Raw genomic sequence first — 17500 nt, 5'->3', positions numbered from 1 at the left:
AAATCTACATGTAATAATCCTTGACTGTTAATAGTCAAGTTCTGTTCAGAATAGCTCTTTTTTAGTCTGACTTTAACTTGGTTTACCTTCGCATTTCCTTATATGTTTCGCAATTTAAGTTTTGGAGGATATGTGCTTGACTTCTTTCACAGCTGTTGGTTAAATGGCAGGGGAGAGTTATTGTTCTTGTTATTTTATTATTCTTATTCCTCTCTTCCATACGGCATTTTCCGGAATCTTTTAACGATTAGCATATTCGGTTTGTAAATTAGTTCCCACGTACTGGTACGTATTTTGCTGTTATTCACTCTCTTTTCATACAAAATGTTCTAGTTGTCAATCTTAACAGAGATCTTCAGAGGGTCACTAAGAGATGCACAAGTTGAGCAAGTTATACAATTTGGTAAAACCAAGTCTATTGATTATCCGACATTGCAATAAGCACCCTCCCCACAACTCTTTGATCACGGGGCACAGTTGTATGTATTCATTTTAAGCGGTTGGCTTTCATCAGTATAATAATCGATATTTAGAGAGTTTAGCCTTGTTAAAAATGTTCTGTATGACAAAGGGCATTGTTACACAAATCCCCAAGCCCGCAAGTGCTTTCCTGTGCCATTCCGGACTACTGGATTCCTGCTGGAGGAGACCAACACATGTGTTTGCTTCATTCTCGATAATAGCACCGATATCACTAATGAACAACCCCTACTATCATCGAATAACGACATCTCTCTTAATGGCTTAGCATCATGAGTTAATAGAGGGGATACGATGATAGTTTTTAGTCCTTGTTACAGTCAAACTGATAAACATTCTTCTTGCCTTCCTGATCTACCCTAACTATTCAGATCCTTTACTTTTCAGCTTCTATTTTGAGTTCATCTCGTTACTATTTATTTCTTCTTTTATTTACCTCTGTTACACATATCTTCAAATTGTTATTATCCAAATACCACAATAACAAGCTCTAACGCACCAGTCTAAGTAATAACTCAATATTTAGATGAATAACATTATGGAACGATGCGATTAATCATGATTTTTCTTTCGACACTCGATTTCAGCGTAAATGATGAATGTGGCAATATAATGGATGATGGTACAGTGGAAAAAGTGATCCACAAAATCAATGACTCAAAGAAGGTAGAAGAGTGTATAGGCTACAAGAGATTTGGGTGAGAAGGAAAGCGTGCATGGAAACTAACATTGACATTAATTCCCTAAAGTATGTGGCGATACGAAGGTTAATTTAAATGAAAAATGTGGAGGAGAGTATTTGAAATGATAAGATAATGAAGAGAGAATGGCGTTTATATTTTAGAAAAGTTTCGATGAAATAGGATAGACGGTCCTCGAATGTATACGATAGATGGTAAGGAAGAGATATTCTAATGGGAGGGCAAAAGATTATAATTGACAGAAAAGTTGAATAGGGTCTGTAACAGTATTTAATATATCCATAATGAGCCTATTTTGTATGAGGCACACAAACATGCATACACACACATATATTTATGTGTGTGTGTGTGCGTGTGATTAGCGAAATACCGACGGTTTTAGAATGGTAAAAAATAAATAAATTGAAATTTTATTTTTTGTGTTTATTTTGAAAGTTATTTGTTTAATTTTAAGACATCTTTACCGTATATTTTCTAGGTATTGTTAACCGATGTCGACAAACTATGGTAATAGGAGGGACTATATACCAGCAAATTATGACCAAAAAAATTATTCGAATGTTGAAGCATTTTAAAGAAATCTACGGTGATTCTAACTAGAACCTCCTCATTGGTGATAAAACAAATGTTAGAATACAGAGAGGCATGCAAATTTAGAGGGAAAGTGCTCTTCCCTGGAAGGGTTCTAAGTATATAAATAATAAAAGGGTACAAGATTTAGACTACAATATTCCGATCTGATGCCAACAACATAAATAAGAGAGACGAAGAGGATAATCCACAGTGAATGAACATATTAGTGAAAGGAAGATTTTCAAAACCTTATGTAAACTTCATGGTGCCTAAGGATCCCAAATTTTCTCGAGCCAGAGTAGGTGAAAGGTCAACTGTAGTCAGAATGGGATGCATGATATGTGAGACTGCATGAAAATTATATATTCAGACTTGAGGAGAGTTAAGCCTACGGTAAATTATATACTCCTTTGATCACACTTTCGGCGCTTATATTTGCTTAGTGAGACTGCAGTGAAACCTATGTTATGCTTGCTTCTTTTTCATTTCATTGTCTGAGTGTTGCATGAGGGAGAAATTGATTTTGCCAGTTTGCTTCCGGATTCAACTTCGAGTTTCGCCTCTCAGATATAACGGTGGACATTTTACATTTACCTTTCCACTCAAACGCTGAACTTTCCTCTCTTCGTGCTGATTTTCAACGTAGTTTAGCGTTTCTGTATTCTTATATTATCGTATTATATGTACACGTTCATGATAACAATACATTTTGTAACAGTACCGTTTTTACTGTACTCTGAATTAGTCTCCTCACATCGTGTTGCTTTTTGGTTTTGTTATCTGTTTGATTTTGCATATTCCAATCTTATATTTCAGTCATGTTTACGCATCTTTTAAATTATTGTCTAATGACATCAATATTGTTGGGCAATTCTATAATAATCATTCACTGGCGAGTCAAAAAATAATTCAGTATTTTCGCACTATCTGCAAAAGCCAATATTTTCTTCTCTAGGTGTTTACTTAACAATTTTGACGATTAGTTCATATCTATTTCTTTAACCTTTGGGTTTTCGTTTTTGTCAAGGGGAAGGTAAAAAACAGAACGGTTGACAGTACTTGCGCCTACTTTGAGAATTAATAATGTCAAGGTAAAAAGATGACTGCTTGAAATATTACTTATCTATTCATTTATTTATTTATATATATATAATATAATACATATATATTATATTATATAATATATATATATATATATATATATATATATATATATATATATATATATATATAATATATATCTAAAGGCAATTCTTAAATTATAGTTCGGAGCGAATGCTACTCTCGGTGAGTTCAATGTGATGATTATAACAACTATGTTTGGAATTTAATTTTCCATGCTCAGGTAGTATATCCATGGGAGATACAACAGGCTCGGAATTAATTTTACGTCCAAATCGTTTCAACTGGTGATCGTTAATCTTTTAGCCAAAATATCCATCCCATGATAGTGATGTTTTTAGGGGCACTCGCTCAAAATACAGTCATTCATTTTTATTAATATTACCTCCCGTTGAATCACCTTCCATTAAATAAACTTAGCTCATTTTTGTCTGTATTGCACCATCCGTCATATTGTGACATTCGATGTTTCAATCTCCTGAATTTCGATGTAAATTTATCCAAAGACGAAATTATTGATAAATCTAGAGGATGGCGAAATGAAGTAAACGACAGATACAGAGTTAAAGGGACAATTCAAATTTTAAAGGAAATCTTAGAATTAATGTAAGAGAGAAAAGCACCAAAGGAATTCATCAAAATAAGAACAATGGAGCATCGTTGGAAAAATAACTTGTAAAGTTAAAATAGCATAAAAATTTTAGGAAATCCACATCTGAATTAATATTATAAAGTGAAGAGATTAATCTATGTGCTTGATCTTATGAATCCAAAATGGGGTAGCCAATTCTATGAGAAAAAACAAGTGGATAAAAAAAAAGAAGAAAATATTTTCCATTTCAAGAAGCAACGTTCTTGTGATTAGATGAAAACATAGAATTAATATGAATGGCTAAATGAATGGAATAAAAGATTCAAAGACATCACAACAATTGGATATGATGGATATTAGCAAACATACTGCAACAGGTGCAATATCAGATTACGATACCTTCAGAATTTTGCTAATGATATGGAGCCATGAAAAGGTGTGAGTTTTATGGTCCACGGACAAAATCACACCAACACATGAAAGGTAATTAAATGGCACTCCCAAAATATCTGAGAATAATACTATTCAAAATATAATTGCGTGATGTTCGTAACACTAAGTTCGTGATGAAAGACTCAGTCTCAGTCTAATCAGAGTAGATCATCAAACTAACAGATATTAGTGATCACGTATTAAATATAGAAGTTAGAATTTGAGGCAAAAGGGAAGATGTTTTAGAACTGCCCAAAGTTACTCATCGACTATCGGTATTGACCATCTTTATGTAAAATGAAGAGAGAATTTTGCATGTGATAATACTTTTAAATCTTAAACTTTTATAAAAAAAAAAAAAAAGTTTTATTTTCAATGAGGAAAACAAAGTGAAATTTAATGTTGTGATGTGCAACGCGAACTAAGACCACAATGGCCTAAGTGCTGCTGAACATGTAAAGAAAATATATTAGTAGGGCATAAAAAAAATTGGATCTAGCTTGAAAGAAGGAAATGTCAAACCGCTGGAGTCTGCTCATGTTGTAAACCCAACAGGATGAACCAAACTCAGTGAGATTGGGGGTGAACCAAGAAAAGGCGAAGAAAAAAAAATGATTGGGGAAAACATGCAACTAATGCAAGACTGTAGAAAACTTATGAAGAGGATTATCAGAAAATGAACTCTCTTGCACACATTTCATTTTATAAAAAAAAAAAAAGTCCTTATCAGTATCGCAGAGAGAGAGAGAGAGAGGTTTGGTCGAAAGCATTTCTACAAAACGAGAGGAAAAACTCACAATAAATATCCAGAGTCCATTTGTCAACAAGAGGCGGCTCGTGCAAGTCTGGCGACTCAGCCCTACACTGCAGCAACTTCCCGGCGTCGGAGACTCGTGGAGTCCATCGCAGTTCGCTGGTCGTCACATTTCCTTCATGGCTTGTCTGGCGGAGAGACAGAGGCGATATAGACAAGATTTATAGTGTATTCCCGCTCCTACATGGCAGCTAAACCACTGTGCGATAGTTCATGTCCCTCCAGCAAGGACTAACACTATTTAGATAAGATTAAATGATGTGCTAAGAAATTGACAATCTCGTGAAAAACAGTTTATGTAATAAAAATCCACAATTGTATAGTAAACTATATTACTAAGTAAAACACTACATAATTGTAGATTTTTATTACACAAACGTTAAATGATATGTTTAATCCAAAGCATCTTGCGTGTTAAAAGTAATGTTGGAAAGGAAATGGACATTTCTTTGTTCAGCTGACGTCGTCCTCCAAAAGTATTTGTGAAGCTTGTACAGTGCAGTGCATGCAATACACTTGGCTCCAAAACACCATTTTCTGCAAACGTGCCATTTCAAGCGGACTGTTGTACAACAAACTGGCAGGGCATGACGTCATAAACTTGGCATTGCGTGAGCAACGGACATTTTATTGCTTGGCGTGCTTGCTTGCCTTTTAGAACATTATTAATTAAGTGTTCAAAATAAGGGTAAGGGTCAATGTTTTTCACCCGCACAGTGAACATTTACAATATAGTTAGAATTAAATTTTTCCTTGCCAAAACTTACAGAGGGTAATTTCTGTATAAAGGAAGCAACACCTGTTTATAATTCTTTATAAAGAAGGCGGTTATTCATATACATAAAGAACATTCAAAGAACTCTTAGTTACAATTCTAGTATACGTAATTTCCCATAGTTATAATGGTGAGGATATAACTCCGGTGTGAGTATTTATATTTAAATTCTTCTCGGTGGAGTGTGAGGATGATAAGTTTTTCAATTATTGAATATGAACCGAGAACCAACATGAAGACGTTTTCTGCAAATTTGTCTATCCCAAACTTCTTACTTCTGCTGAATACTATAATAAAAACTTGAACATTTGCACAACTGAGAATAATAATTTGAGCTAAGCAGCGAGTTAACTTGGCGTCTGGTACTTGGCCCGACTGCTTTGCGGGTGAGGCTTAAGGCTCGTAACGTCATCACGTAATAATGGAAGGGAACCGAAAATAAGAGTATATATATAAATCACTGACAGAAATGTACAAAAGAATCCAATGTTTGCTGTTGCCGCTGCACTCAGAGCTGTTGCAACATTTGAGATGCGAGTTAAAACGGAATATCATCATTATCGTCTTCACCATCATCATCATCCTTATCGCTATTCTCACCCTCTGCGTTTCCTTACTAGCTTCATTGCTTTTATCGAATATTTCCCCTTTTCTTTAACTAACGTCTTCCATTATCGGACTTTTTCGTTTCAAATTTATCCGCTTCCATTTACAGTCTGGCTATTTTGATTTAGAATCAGGGAAGGAAAAGTGTGAAAATTTTTTATTTCGCTTAAGCTTTATTCGTCAAAGCTAATAACCCATCTGGCATAAACAAGAAAAGAGTTACTATTATAACTAATTCTCTGACATAACAATAAAAATATTATCCAGAGTAACCCCATCAGTTTTTTGTATACAACCATTGAGAGTTAAAAAAAAAATCAGCAGCCTTTAATGAAGTGCTTGAAGCTAAATTCGACTTATTTTTGCTCAGGTAAAATGAAAATGCGATTATGACCACCAACCTTTTCCTCGTGGGTCGTAAGTATCTCTTCTGCCAGCATCCAAGTGATCCTGGCTGCCGGTCTGGCCCCTGCTGTCTGGCACACCACGTCGTAAGGATTGTTGGCACTCAGCGGGTCTCGGCTGGTCAGGAGACGGACCCATAAAGGTGGAACTGAAAACACAAGAATGAAACAAGTGATCAATGACTAGAAACTCAGAGTGCCTTTGGCCATAAACGCTAGTCATTTCAAGAGATATACAAAAGACAACACTAACGACGCATCAAACTTACAACTCATATCGAGAGAAACTGTGGTGATCAGAGGCGCCGTGAGATTTGTGTTTGAGGCTTTACAAGTCAGGGTACGATCGAGGTCTTGCCTCGTCAGCCGAGGGACAAATAATGTGTTTGAGACCTGATCTAGCGTCGAGACTTCTGAGGTCATATCCAAAAGGGTATCTCCTTCCCACCAGGTCACTCTTGGGGGTGGCGATCCTCCGCTGGCTCGACAAATTAACCGAAGGTCATCGCCTTCATTGTAAGGTCCGACAATGCTTCGGGCCTCCACGTTAAGATCAGTGAATATTGATAATCTTCTCGGAGGAACTGTCAGAGAGAGGAAAACAAAATAATTCCGGGTAAGAAATAAGATGGCATGAAAAGAGGAGGAAATTCGGCTTTAACAAAAACCCCCGTGGGTTATTTCGCAATAAAAAAATATTAATAGAATGGATGGAGGAAAGGGAGGTAAGACTTGCTCATTACTAACTAAAATGTATGAGATAATTCTTGGGGAAAATGAACAAAAATGGTAGAATAAATGAAAAGCTATCTCACAAAATTTCTGTTAATTCGCTTTCATTAGACTTGCAGAGGATTATGACACTTTTAAATGGACTGCATGACTAAAGAAAAAATGCAATGTTACTTTTGCTTTCAATATTTTGTACGAACTTATGGTTAAAGTGGGTGTGTTCATATGACGTGACAAAGAGGCAAGTCATAATTCTCTATGAGGCTATTTGTCGCAACTCACGGAAGCCTGCTATACCTAATACGAGATGTCAAAAACCAGAGGGCGCAATGCAAACAGAAACTCAACAGTTACCGTCTGCATCGTCAAAATGACTCCGTCAGGACGATAATACTGGATTACCTTATAAGGTTGCCTTTTTAATATCTTTTCCTTTGAGATAAATTCATATACTAAATGATATTTTTTCGACAGAACAAACAATTCACGGATCTTCGGAACACGACGCCGATTAAAACCAGTAATGTAATCGGTGCGTAAAAGTCACTTAAGTTAATTCTATTGAATTACGTCTGCATCAGCTATTTAGTGAAATGGAACTCAGTGTAGGTCCAAGAAAAGTGAAAATAATGAAGACGGAATGTGCACAAAAGGATGAAAATTTAATAAATACACAAACAAAGGAGTAATTATATTTTTTCTTACAAATATTAAGGAACACTGATATGAAAACAGGTTCTTTAGAGCAAGAATTGAGTGAAAGATTTAAAAGTGTAATTTAAACAATGGGCAGGCCGGATGAGACTTGGAAATCAAATTGGCTGAAATTTTATAAGAAAGTAAGATTATGCAGTAATATTCTGTGATTTAAATTGCTTTACGGACGTGGTTCACAGTTAAACTGCTCGTGTATCTAAAAAAAAATAAATGTCCTTTTAAGAATAAGGCTTTAAAAAAGAATATCACGACGGAATACAATAAGAGATGGTACCGTAAGGGAAATTAGAGAATTTCTATATAAATGAGACAGAGATAAGAATAGTATTTGATATTGTCAACTTGGCTCCTGCGGACACCAGAAGAGTTTGAAGACCCAAAATCAGACACAGGATGAGAACTGTGAGACGGGAAGCTGGAAATGATTAGAGATTTGTGGAAGATAAAGCACAGGCAAAACACGGATGGTAGAATTGCACAAGACCCTTTGTACTGCATGGAGCTAGAGGCGGTGATGAGAACGAAAATTAACTTTCATTACCTAACTTAAAAATGAAGTGATAATCTTACAAAAAATTGTACTTTTAAATATTCCTTTTACTGAAATGGTTAAGAATTCTTTTTTTTTTTAATTCTTTGGCTACAGACTTTTTAAATGAGAACTGGTAATTTACGATGAAGAGTAAGTCTATTGCTGCTTTAATACGCATGCTATGAAACCATATAGAAAAACGTTATTTTACTAGCGATTGTGAAGTAAAGAATAATTTTACATACAAATGGTAATACACCATTCGAATGCTCTTTGCAGATAAACGCCGAAGGCAGATGAAACGACTAGCAAGAAGGGAAAACTATTCAATCATGAAAACTATTCAAGATTGACAATGTGGAATTGGTGATTGTCGATTTACCAAAAATCCCATTCACAGATAACAATTTCGAGTTCCTGCCTCGTACAGCTCTTTGCTGTTCCAGATTCAGGAAAGCTTCCAGGAAGCTTAAATGCAAACATTTGACATCCAGGTTAAAACTAGTTTTGATGTCTTGCTTTACAGGCTTTTGAACTGCAGTAAAACCAACCCTTTGTTTATAGTTAAATTGTCATTTTTTAATTATTGTAAAAGAGTAACATATCTATGGGGAAAAACAGTTACCAGTGATACATGCAATTCTGGTAGCAGATATTTCACTTTTTATAAAAACATTTTCTGTTACGTAAACTTCTGCTACCAAAAATTTAACTAGCTACGGGAACAAATATGTACAAACATTTGGCCAACACTATCTTTACTGCCGTATGTTTGCTAACGAACAAAAGGCGTGAATTCATAGAGCAGAGGACCAAATTTTCTTTAAACTTACCTACAACTGTGAGGTTGGTAATGTACTCAAGAGTAGGATTCGTCTTGAAATCTACCCTGCACCTATAGGTTCCTTCGTCCTCCACTAAGACTCGCTGGACGACAAGTGAGTCTTGATTTGGCTCGAAGGTGGACCTCGTTCCTATGGACTCCGGGTTCTTCCAGTGAGTAGCTGGTCCACTGCGCATATCAAAACTGAAGGAGAGGAAAGAATATTTACTGCTAGTCTTCTACAGCAACTAAGAAATCATCCTTTGTGTGATGAATTTTAAAAGGAAAATGTCAACAAAACCTGTTTCTGAGAATATGTGTATATGTATATGTATATATATATATATATATATATATATATATATATATATATATATATATATATATATATATATATATATATATTATATATATATATATATACATATATATATACATACATACATGTATGTATATATATGTATATGAATATATGCATGCATGTATGCATGAGTATATATATATACATATATATATATGTATGTATATATATGTATTTATATATATATATATATATATATATATATATATATATATATATATATATATATATATATATATATATTATAACATATATACATACATATACATATGTACATTATATATGTGTCAACTTAAGCTCGGATTTGAGTTGCTATTGTCAAACGTGTGAATATTCACTTGACTTTAACTGCCCACTGAAAAACGTTTTCATTCCCACGATTGTCCATTTTCATTTTTAATTCACTTTAGTACTGGTCTAGCTTATCTTTTCCTTTGTTGTTTTGCTTTTGTTTTCGCATTGAATAAACTTAAGAGCGTGGACTCTTACTATTATTGTGAATCCCTTGGAATCCAGCAGCTCTGGCTCAACCTAATAATAGTAAAAAATTATCAAATGTGCCATGGTATTACAAACGTTAATTTATCTCCCTCAGTGCAAGAGAGTATGCAGTGATGGAGTCCAGAGGAACTGAAAATTCATCTCGGAGGACATTCCCTGCAATTCACTTCAAGAGAACGAGAAAGAATGAATAAATTAACAATAGTGTGTTCTGTGTGGCAAGCCATTGTGGAGCCAATATCGGGCAAAATAGATTTTTATTTCTTTGAAAGCAGAAGGGAATTATTGTTGACACAGGAGTCAACAATATATATATATATATATATATATATATATATATATATATATATATATATATATATATATATATAATTCATATATATATATATATATATATATATATATATATATATATATTTATTTATATATATACATATATATGTATGTAAACATACTGTATATATATATATATATATATATATATATATATATATATATATATATATATATAAATATATATATATTATATATATATGTATACATATATATATTTATTTATATATATGCACACATATATATAATAAGTATACATATATTTATATGTATATAAATATGTATGTATATATGTATACATAACAAATAACAATGCACATATTGAAAAAACGTAACCGATAACAGCAACAGGTATATGGCAAAAGGAGGATAAATTGATTATGGCAGAAAAGTACAGCAAATGTACCCTCAAGATGAGGCGTTCAAATCCAAGACTGTTGCAAGCTAGGGCTCTGCAGGAAGTTTCAGAACAATGGGTATTAGGCGATCACCGGCTAAGGCAGTGAAATGGGATACTCGGGATAATAGAGAAAACAAAATTTGCAGAAAAATAATATAATAAACTATGCAAAGCATGGCTGGAAGGAGAGAATACTACGCCTCTTTCGGACAATCAACAAATTTATCACATGGGGGTGTTCGCTATTTTTGGTAGAAGTTTTGCCTGAGAGTATTAAGTTTCCTAAAGTTAAATGATTCAGTAATTTTTATAATTTTTTCTTTTTCAAGTCGAGCCTTCATGTAAAATATATATATGGACAGGAATCAAATTAGGCAAAAAGCCACTACGACAGAGGCCTTAATAAACTGGTTGACAATTTTCCACGTCCGGAATGTGAAGTGAAGCTTCTTCTCCCTGAGACTACATCTAAATCCCGGTGACACAGAGTCTATTAACTTTTGCCAGCAGAATTGAAAGCAGTATCCGGAATGGAGATTCTCAATCTGAGGTTTCTTAACAGTGTTTGAAGGAGTATGTAGATGGTGGACGAAAAGACAGGAGGAATTCGATTTTATTGATCGAAAGCATATTTAAGATAGACTTAAAACCAGGTATCTATATCGTATCGATAATGCCTAAGGTATTTTCTATAATAATTTTTCTTACTGACAAAAGCTCCTTCAATATACTAAAAATAACAGTGGACCAAACCACTACCCTGTGGAACCCCAGACACAATAGGTCTTGGTTCACCAAAAATCCCATCAACAGCAACTCGCTGCTGCCTAACTGTGAGTTAATCCTGAAGTAATAATAAAATAAATCCACCTATCCCAAGATTCTGAAGTTTATATGTAAGTGCCTTATGGTTTACTAAAATCTATTTGAATTATTCTACACTTAAAACCTTTATCAATGTTCTCTTGCTAATAGCATGACAAAACTAAAAGAGCATCACAGGTACCTAACTGCTTCGTATGTGCATATTGGCTACCATCCAACAATCCTTTGGGTCACACATATTTGTGAAGTGGCTGAAAAATAAATATTAGTAAATAAATCATCATGTTGCCTTTTGTCGAACTGCCAGAAATACACGGAATACAAGAAAATTGAAAACCAAAGGATGTTAAAAAGGGTAAAATAGGGTAGGTCAAGATTGTTAATTACTTGGTCATTTTGGTTTGGAACGCAGTTTGAATGTTTAATGGTCGATTCTGGGTAGCTGACATTAGAAAGTTAATTTTCCAGAGAGCCAGAATCAGTTAAGGTGTGATGTAGACTAAAATACCTGATGGGGAGGACTTCTCTGTGTGGATGTTGGTCTAAATGATCTGACTCATGGCAGGAAGTCAGCCATTCAAAATCAAAATATTAGAGATGAAAGTTGCGGAGAATAACAGAATCCGTGATGCATGATAGTGTATGTAAATGGCTAATTAAGCAAACTTGTCTCCTTCAGAGCAAAATCGAATAAAAATACTGTTAGCCACACAAAAAAACCATAGAAACCTCACTTGACATTTGGATTTAATGTTAATTCAATAAGAGAAGAGGACAGATTGTTAAAAGCATATGGAATATTGATTGAAAGGATGCTAATATGTGCGAAATTGCAAGACATCTGTCATCTGCTGGTACTTCGTGGATGGCGAGAATATTTATGGCTGGCTTGCTCACGCTGAAGTCAACAGGAGCACTAAAGAAACTAATGAATCCTTGCATCTATGTGTACTTAAAAGTCTATATTTTTATTTAAAAAAGGAAAAGAAGGGCACATGAGAGAAAAAAGAATATAAAGTATAATGGTATTATAGGGATAGCAAATAAGAGGAAGTCTGCTTGGGAATGATTGTGAAAGTACCGGGTATATGTGGGCATATATTTCTTGTAGGAAAAGAAGTGAAGATCAGTCGATGGGATAAAATGTTTACAGACGTCAACCTTTCCAGGCTACATAGTACTCACAGGTAGTGCCTCCATCGAGAACAGAGAGAATATAATGCAACCAAGCATACACACTCACCCACCCACCCAACCACACCCCTTGCACACACACACACACACACACACACACGAGCGAAAGCTTTGTTTTTATATCATTTTGCCTCTGAATTATTATTCTTTCGCTCTCGTAACATATCTGGGGAGTACCGAATGTTTTTTACTTCAATTGCATTCTAGTAATTCATTCTCAGTTTGTTTTCTTACTTACTTATTCTCCATTCCATTCTAGCTGCAATTGCCCAACTCTTTAGTTCTCCGCACGTTTCCAACTGTGTTCAGTTGCCCATAAAACTTCCTTGCGCTTTCAAGTTTTTTCTCTCTTCTTGGCTTTATGATCCTTGTGAATATTTTCCTCAACCTCAAGAAGACCTTTGTTCCTTTAGGTTAACGCTCTTGGAGCTCTTTGCTCTTCCTAACTGGAATTTTATTATATTCTTTTGGGAGAGCAGGGGGTCATTTCATACACTTTGCAGATTGGTTCCCTCCGGCCTCTCTTATTAATCTTTCTCTTCTTCTCCATGGCCATCAACTGGCATCTCTCTATTTTTGGGCATTACATTACTCGCGTCTTTTCAGCTGAATACATACAGCAAATTGTCTATTGTAAAGAAATCTGTTTTTTTTTAGTTACTTTGAGTACTCGTTAGTTTTTTTTACTGCAGCTTTACAAGGATCAGCACAAAATACGTAAAAGGTAGGCATGATAAAAAAAAAGCACTTCAGTATTCATCCTTTGCCTCCTTTGGTTTAATAACTGACTTGAATTTCACATCGGACTTATCCCTAGTGACCCTTCTGCTATTCAAACCGGCAAAGCCCTTTCTTTATAGCTGAGGGATTTTTCTGGCCTAACCAACGCACCGATTGATTTTTTCCAATTCTTTTTTTTTCCCTCATCACTTTCAGACTCTGCTGTCAATATTGAGACATTTTCTGAAGCCCAGTACTTCCCTTTCCTTTAAAATGCAGGATTGAATCACCTCCTTGAGATCGGAATTACTTTCTAGATATCGTATTGCTTTTCCATTACCATTCTATTGCTGTGACGAGAGTGCATTACTATGCAGAGCATTGCAGAAATGATTCAGCCTCCAGCCCATTAACTCGCGACTCGTGCTCTCTCGCTTCGGTTCTCATAGCTAAATGGCTCTCTCCCCTCTCACGAGCTCCGCTCTAAATGGCACTTAATTTAGGTATTCTCTCTCTCTCTCTCTCTCTCTCTCTCTCTCTCTCTCTCTCTCTCTCTCTCTCTCTCTCTCTCTCTCTCTTTCCTGAGTCAGTATTTGAATCACGGAATTACCAATATGCCAAGATATGTGAGAATATATATGTTTTTTTGTTTAATTTCACGTCTAATCACCGAACATTAAGATTCAGAAAAGCAATCAACTGATCAACGGTGTGAGGTTTCCTGTCCCCTGACCGAAAGTTTTTGAGCAAACAGAAAGGAAAATTCATACAGAGAAATGACTGGCAATTACCAAAGGATGCCAAAACTTGTATATTAAAAGAACGTCTTCAAGACACTTAACTACTTGTGACGTCAATGGTCCACCAATAGAGAACAAGATAACGGTCTTACTTATCTCGATGCTGCTGCATTTCTTGACGGTTTTCGTGGGGGCAGTAGTGAGAGAGAAGGGCAGTTAACTCTCCCATAAGAATTATTCTCCTTTTATGAGGGATCGAAAGAAAGCAGGAACATTAATGATGCAAATGAACATCGATTTTTTCTTTAGTTTTTTTAGGGAAAGCAAAATATTTTTATCTTTGTTATAGGACTGTACATTTAAAAGCTATTAGTAGATCATTGTTGTTATTTATTTATATGTTTATGGCTACGTAATGGAGACAATTGTCACTTTCTCGTTTACATTTCACTGGTATATCAATGCTGAGCACATTCTACAGAAACTGTATAGTTGGTGTCACTATCGCAAATACCTTACAGGCTGTAAATACCTCTCTGTACTATCAATTCGCAACAACTTCTCGCAGCCTCATGCTTCTTTGACCTCTGTCATCACACCACCCATTGAAACATTTAATAATTTTAGAAGGCACCACACCCCTTTGTGTAAGCACTAGTTTTGCATTCAATTTGTCATTTCTTTTTGACATCTTCTAACAGTGGGTTTTTTCGTCATAACAATTACACCATACATCCTCAATACTCTTTTTCATTGTATCTCCGTGCATCGATTAGAAGACAATGTTTTCACATTCTACATGAACCACTTATATTTTCACCTTACTCTTCAACTTCTGATTCATCTATTTTATATAAGTCAACACTGCGTGCAGGCATCGTATCCCCTTTCTACAACCCCAGAGTTCTCCATTAATAACTATTCTATCATCCACCTTAGCTATCTTCAAAGGTATAAATGATAAACGTATGCCCTTGTGATTTTTATTCTCACGTCATATCACTTTCTCCATTATACAACGGAATGATTATCCTGCCACCTTTCCGTTTCTCAACCTGCTAATTGGATTCCTGGTATCCTGAACGAGATGTCGTTAGTTTTCCTGGCCCTTCTATTCAAGTCAGTTGTCAACAAAGCGAGTTTGATTGTTTGATGGATAGTAACAAAGATTTAACCTTCACTAAAAACCGGATCCCTCTCAAAGAATCTCTTGTTTGATCAAATTTCCTGGAGCACCATTAACTACAAGGATTCCCCACCCCCCTCTCTCTCTCTCTCTCTCTCTCTCTCTCTCTCTCTCTCTCTCTCTCTCTCTCTCTCATTCCAGTGCAATGGCTGCTTTCCATCTCATAAACATCTTAGCATTGGGAAAACCAAATATTTATTGTCAACAAGACTAGATAAAATCCATTCCAGACACGAGAAGAAATATCCGGGAGGCAAACAACTTGGTTTGACTTCACAGAGAGAGAGAGAGAGAGAGAGAGAGAGAGAAGAGAGAGAGAGAGAGATCGGGTGGAAGTGGATCTGACGAGAATCTTGCGAAAATTTTACGAATGGTTTAATCTATTCTCATCTAGGCCTTCCCGTTTTGATGTTACACATTTTGACAGAGTAATGAACATTCACGCCTGGTGTTCTCTCTCTCTCTCTCTCTCTCTCTCTCTCTCTCTCTCTCTCTCTCTCTCTCTCTCTCTCTCTCTCTCTCCACCCAAGCTGTGACCCACAAAGATTAGTTAACAACTAGTTACGCAGTTCAGGACAGTAAAAGAAAAAAAAACTGTTATTTTAGAACCCGCGCCTATATGAAAATATGCAATAGAAACATATGACGACAGAGAAAATTAAATGGCTAGGTTATGGGGATAATGGAAAACAAAGACCCTCAACTAACAATGTAAATAGGAACTAGAAACTGGACAATATCAATTCAGATACCTTTCGAAAAGTCACAAATAAATGTGCAATCTTCCGAAAGCATGTTTGAGTGCATTTTGGTGCTTAACACAATTTGCATAGACGAAAATGCTCTCTAATATTTGCTACCTTGACCTTGATTCACCACTGTGACCGTTACATTAATTGTTGCTTTCTACCTCATTGCGATATATTACTTTTCCAGTGACCCTAAACAATACAGGCTAAAACAATCAGTTATTCTCTTTCAGGTCTTGTAAAATGTTTCTGAATTCGACAGATATAAATATGAATGAGCTTCGCTGGACTGGTTCTAATTCTGGTATCATAGGCCTTTAATGAGATGATAAAGACTGTTATATGATCGTCTAGAGCAAGGGAAAAGGAATCTTCTGAAAATCAGACAGGAATTTCAGACTATTGTACATCTCGTAGATAAGAGGTTCTACCGTGGAAAAAAAGTCATAGAGTTCTTAACAAGCCTATTTTCTAGGAAGTAATACAACTCACAATAAGAAAGCAATATCCTGAGTGTTTCCAGTGATTCATGTATAGCGACCCAAGATCCTAATGGGAAAAAATAACTGATACAGTGTAGACCTGTTTTCCATTTCATAATGACTGCAAGGAGATTCAGTGAGCAACCGAATGCTGATGGCATAGGAATGCTCGGTTATAACGTAGGAAAAAGAAAAAACTCCCAGTTGGTAAATAAGCTTCAAGGAAAATTAAACGAACGCGTTCTTGCTATTATTGGTTTGGATGGCTAGGTAAATCCTTCTACAGTTCATCGGAGGGAATGTTAGGGAAGAAATTCCTAAGGGTGAGCAGAGTCAATCGCATCTACAAAAAATGTTAAACATATACAGGGGTAGAAACTGGTTTGCTTATAAATCCAGGATGATTAACCTTTAGCAGACACAGCCTATAACCACATAATAACCGAATACTTTAGAAAATATCAAGTACATCAGAAAGTCGGGTTTAACAAATAATTCTTGGAAGAGTCTCTTCAGTAACCTGGCAAACCCATACATACACTCCAATCACGAAAGTTTCACGATTTTTGAGAAAGAAATTAAAGAAAAAAAAACAGAATATTTAATGATGTTATCTAATTTATACAAATGCCGTTAGCAAATAAATGTTATTGTCATTTAAATATTTCAACCTTCACTGAATAATGTTTTATAGAGCGAGCAAACG

The 17500-nt window shown here is 35.3% G+C and overlaps 1 protein-coding gene across 1 annotated transcript in view; it reads right to left on the bottom strand.

Moving 5' to 3' along the window:
* The window catches only part of LOC136843259 (nephrin-like), a 326317-nt gene that overhangs the window by 33129 nt on the left and 275688 nt on the right, over positions 1-17500 (bottom strand). Inside the window, exons 3-6 of the mRNA XM_067111391.1 lie at positions 9314-9507; positions 6769-7083; positions 6497-6648; positions 4698-4842 (exon numbers count right to left, since the gene is read on the bottom strand). Coding sequence (XP_066967492.1) covers positions 4698-4842; positions 6497-6648; positions 6769-7083; positions 9314-9507 — 806 coding nt within the window. The remainder of the gene's footprint in view (positions 1-4697; positions 4843-6496; positions 6649-6768; positions 7084-9313; positions 9508-17500) is intronic.

Source organism: Macrobrachium rosenbergii, chromosome 11, assembly GCF_040412425.1.
Source record: "Macrobrachium rosenbergii isolate ZJJX-2024 chromosome 11, ASM4041242v1, whole genome shotgun sequence".
NCBI lineage: Eukaryota > Metazoa > Arthropoda > Malacostraca > Decapoda > Palaemonidae > Macrobrachium > Macrobrachium rosenbergii.
The sequence above is the reverse complement of the archived record's forward strand: the minus strand, read 5'-3'. Positions and strand labels throughout refer to the sequence as shown.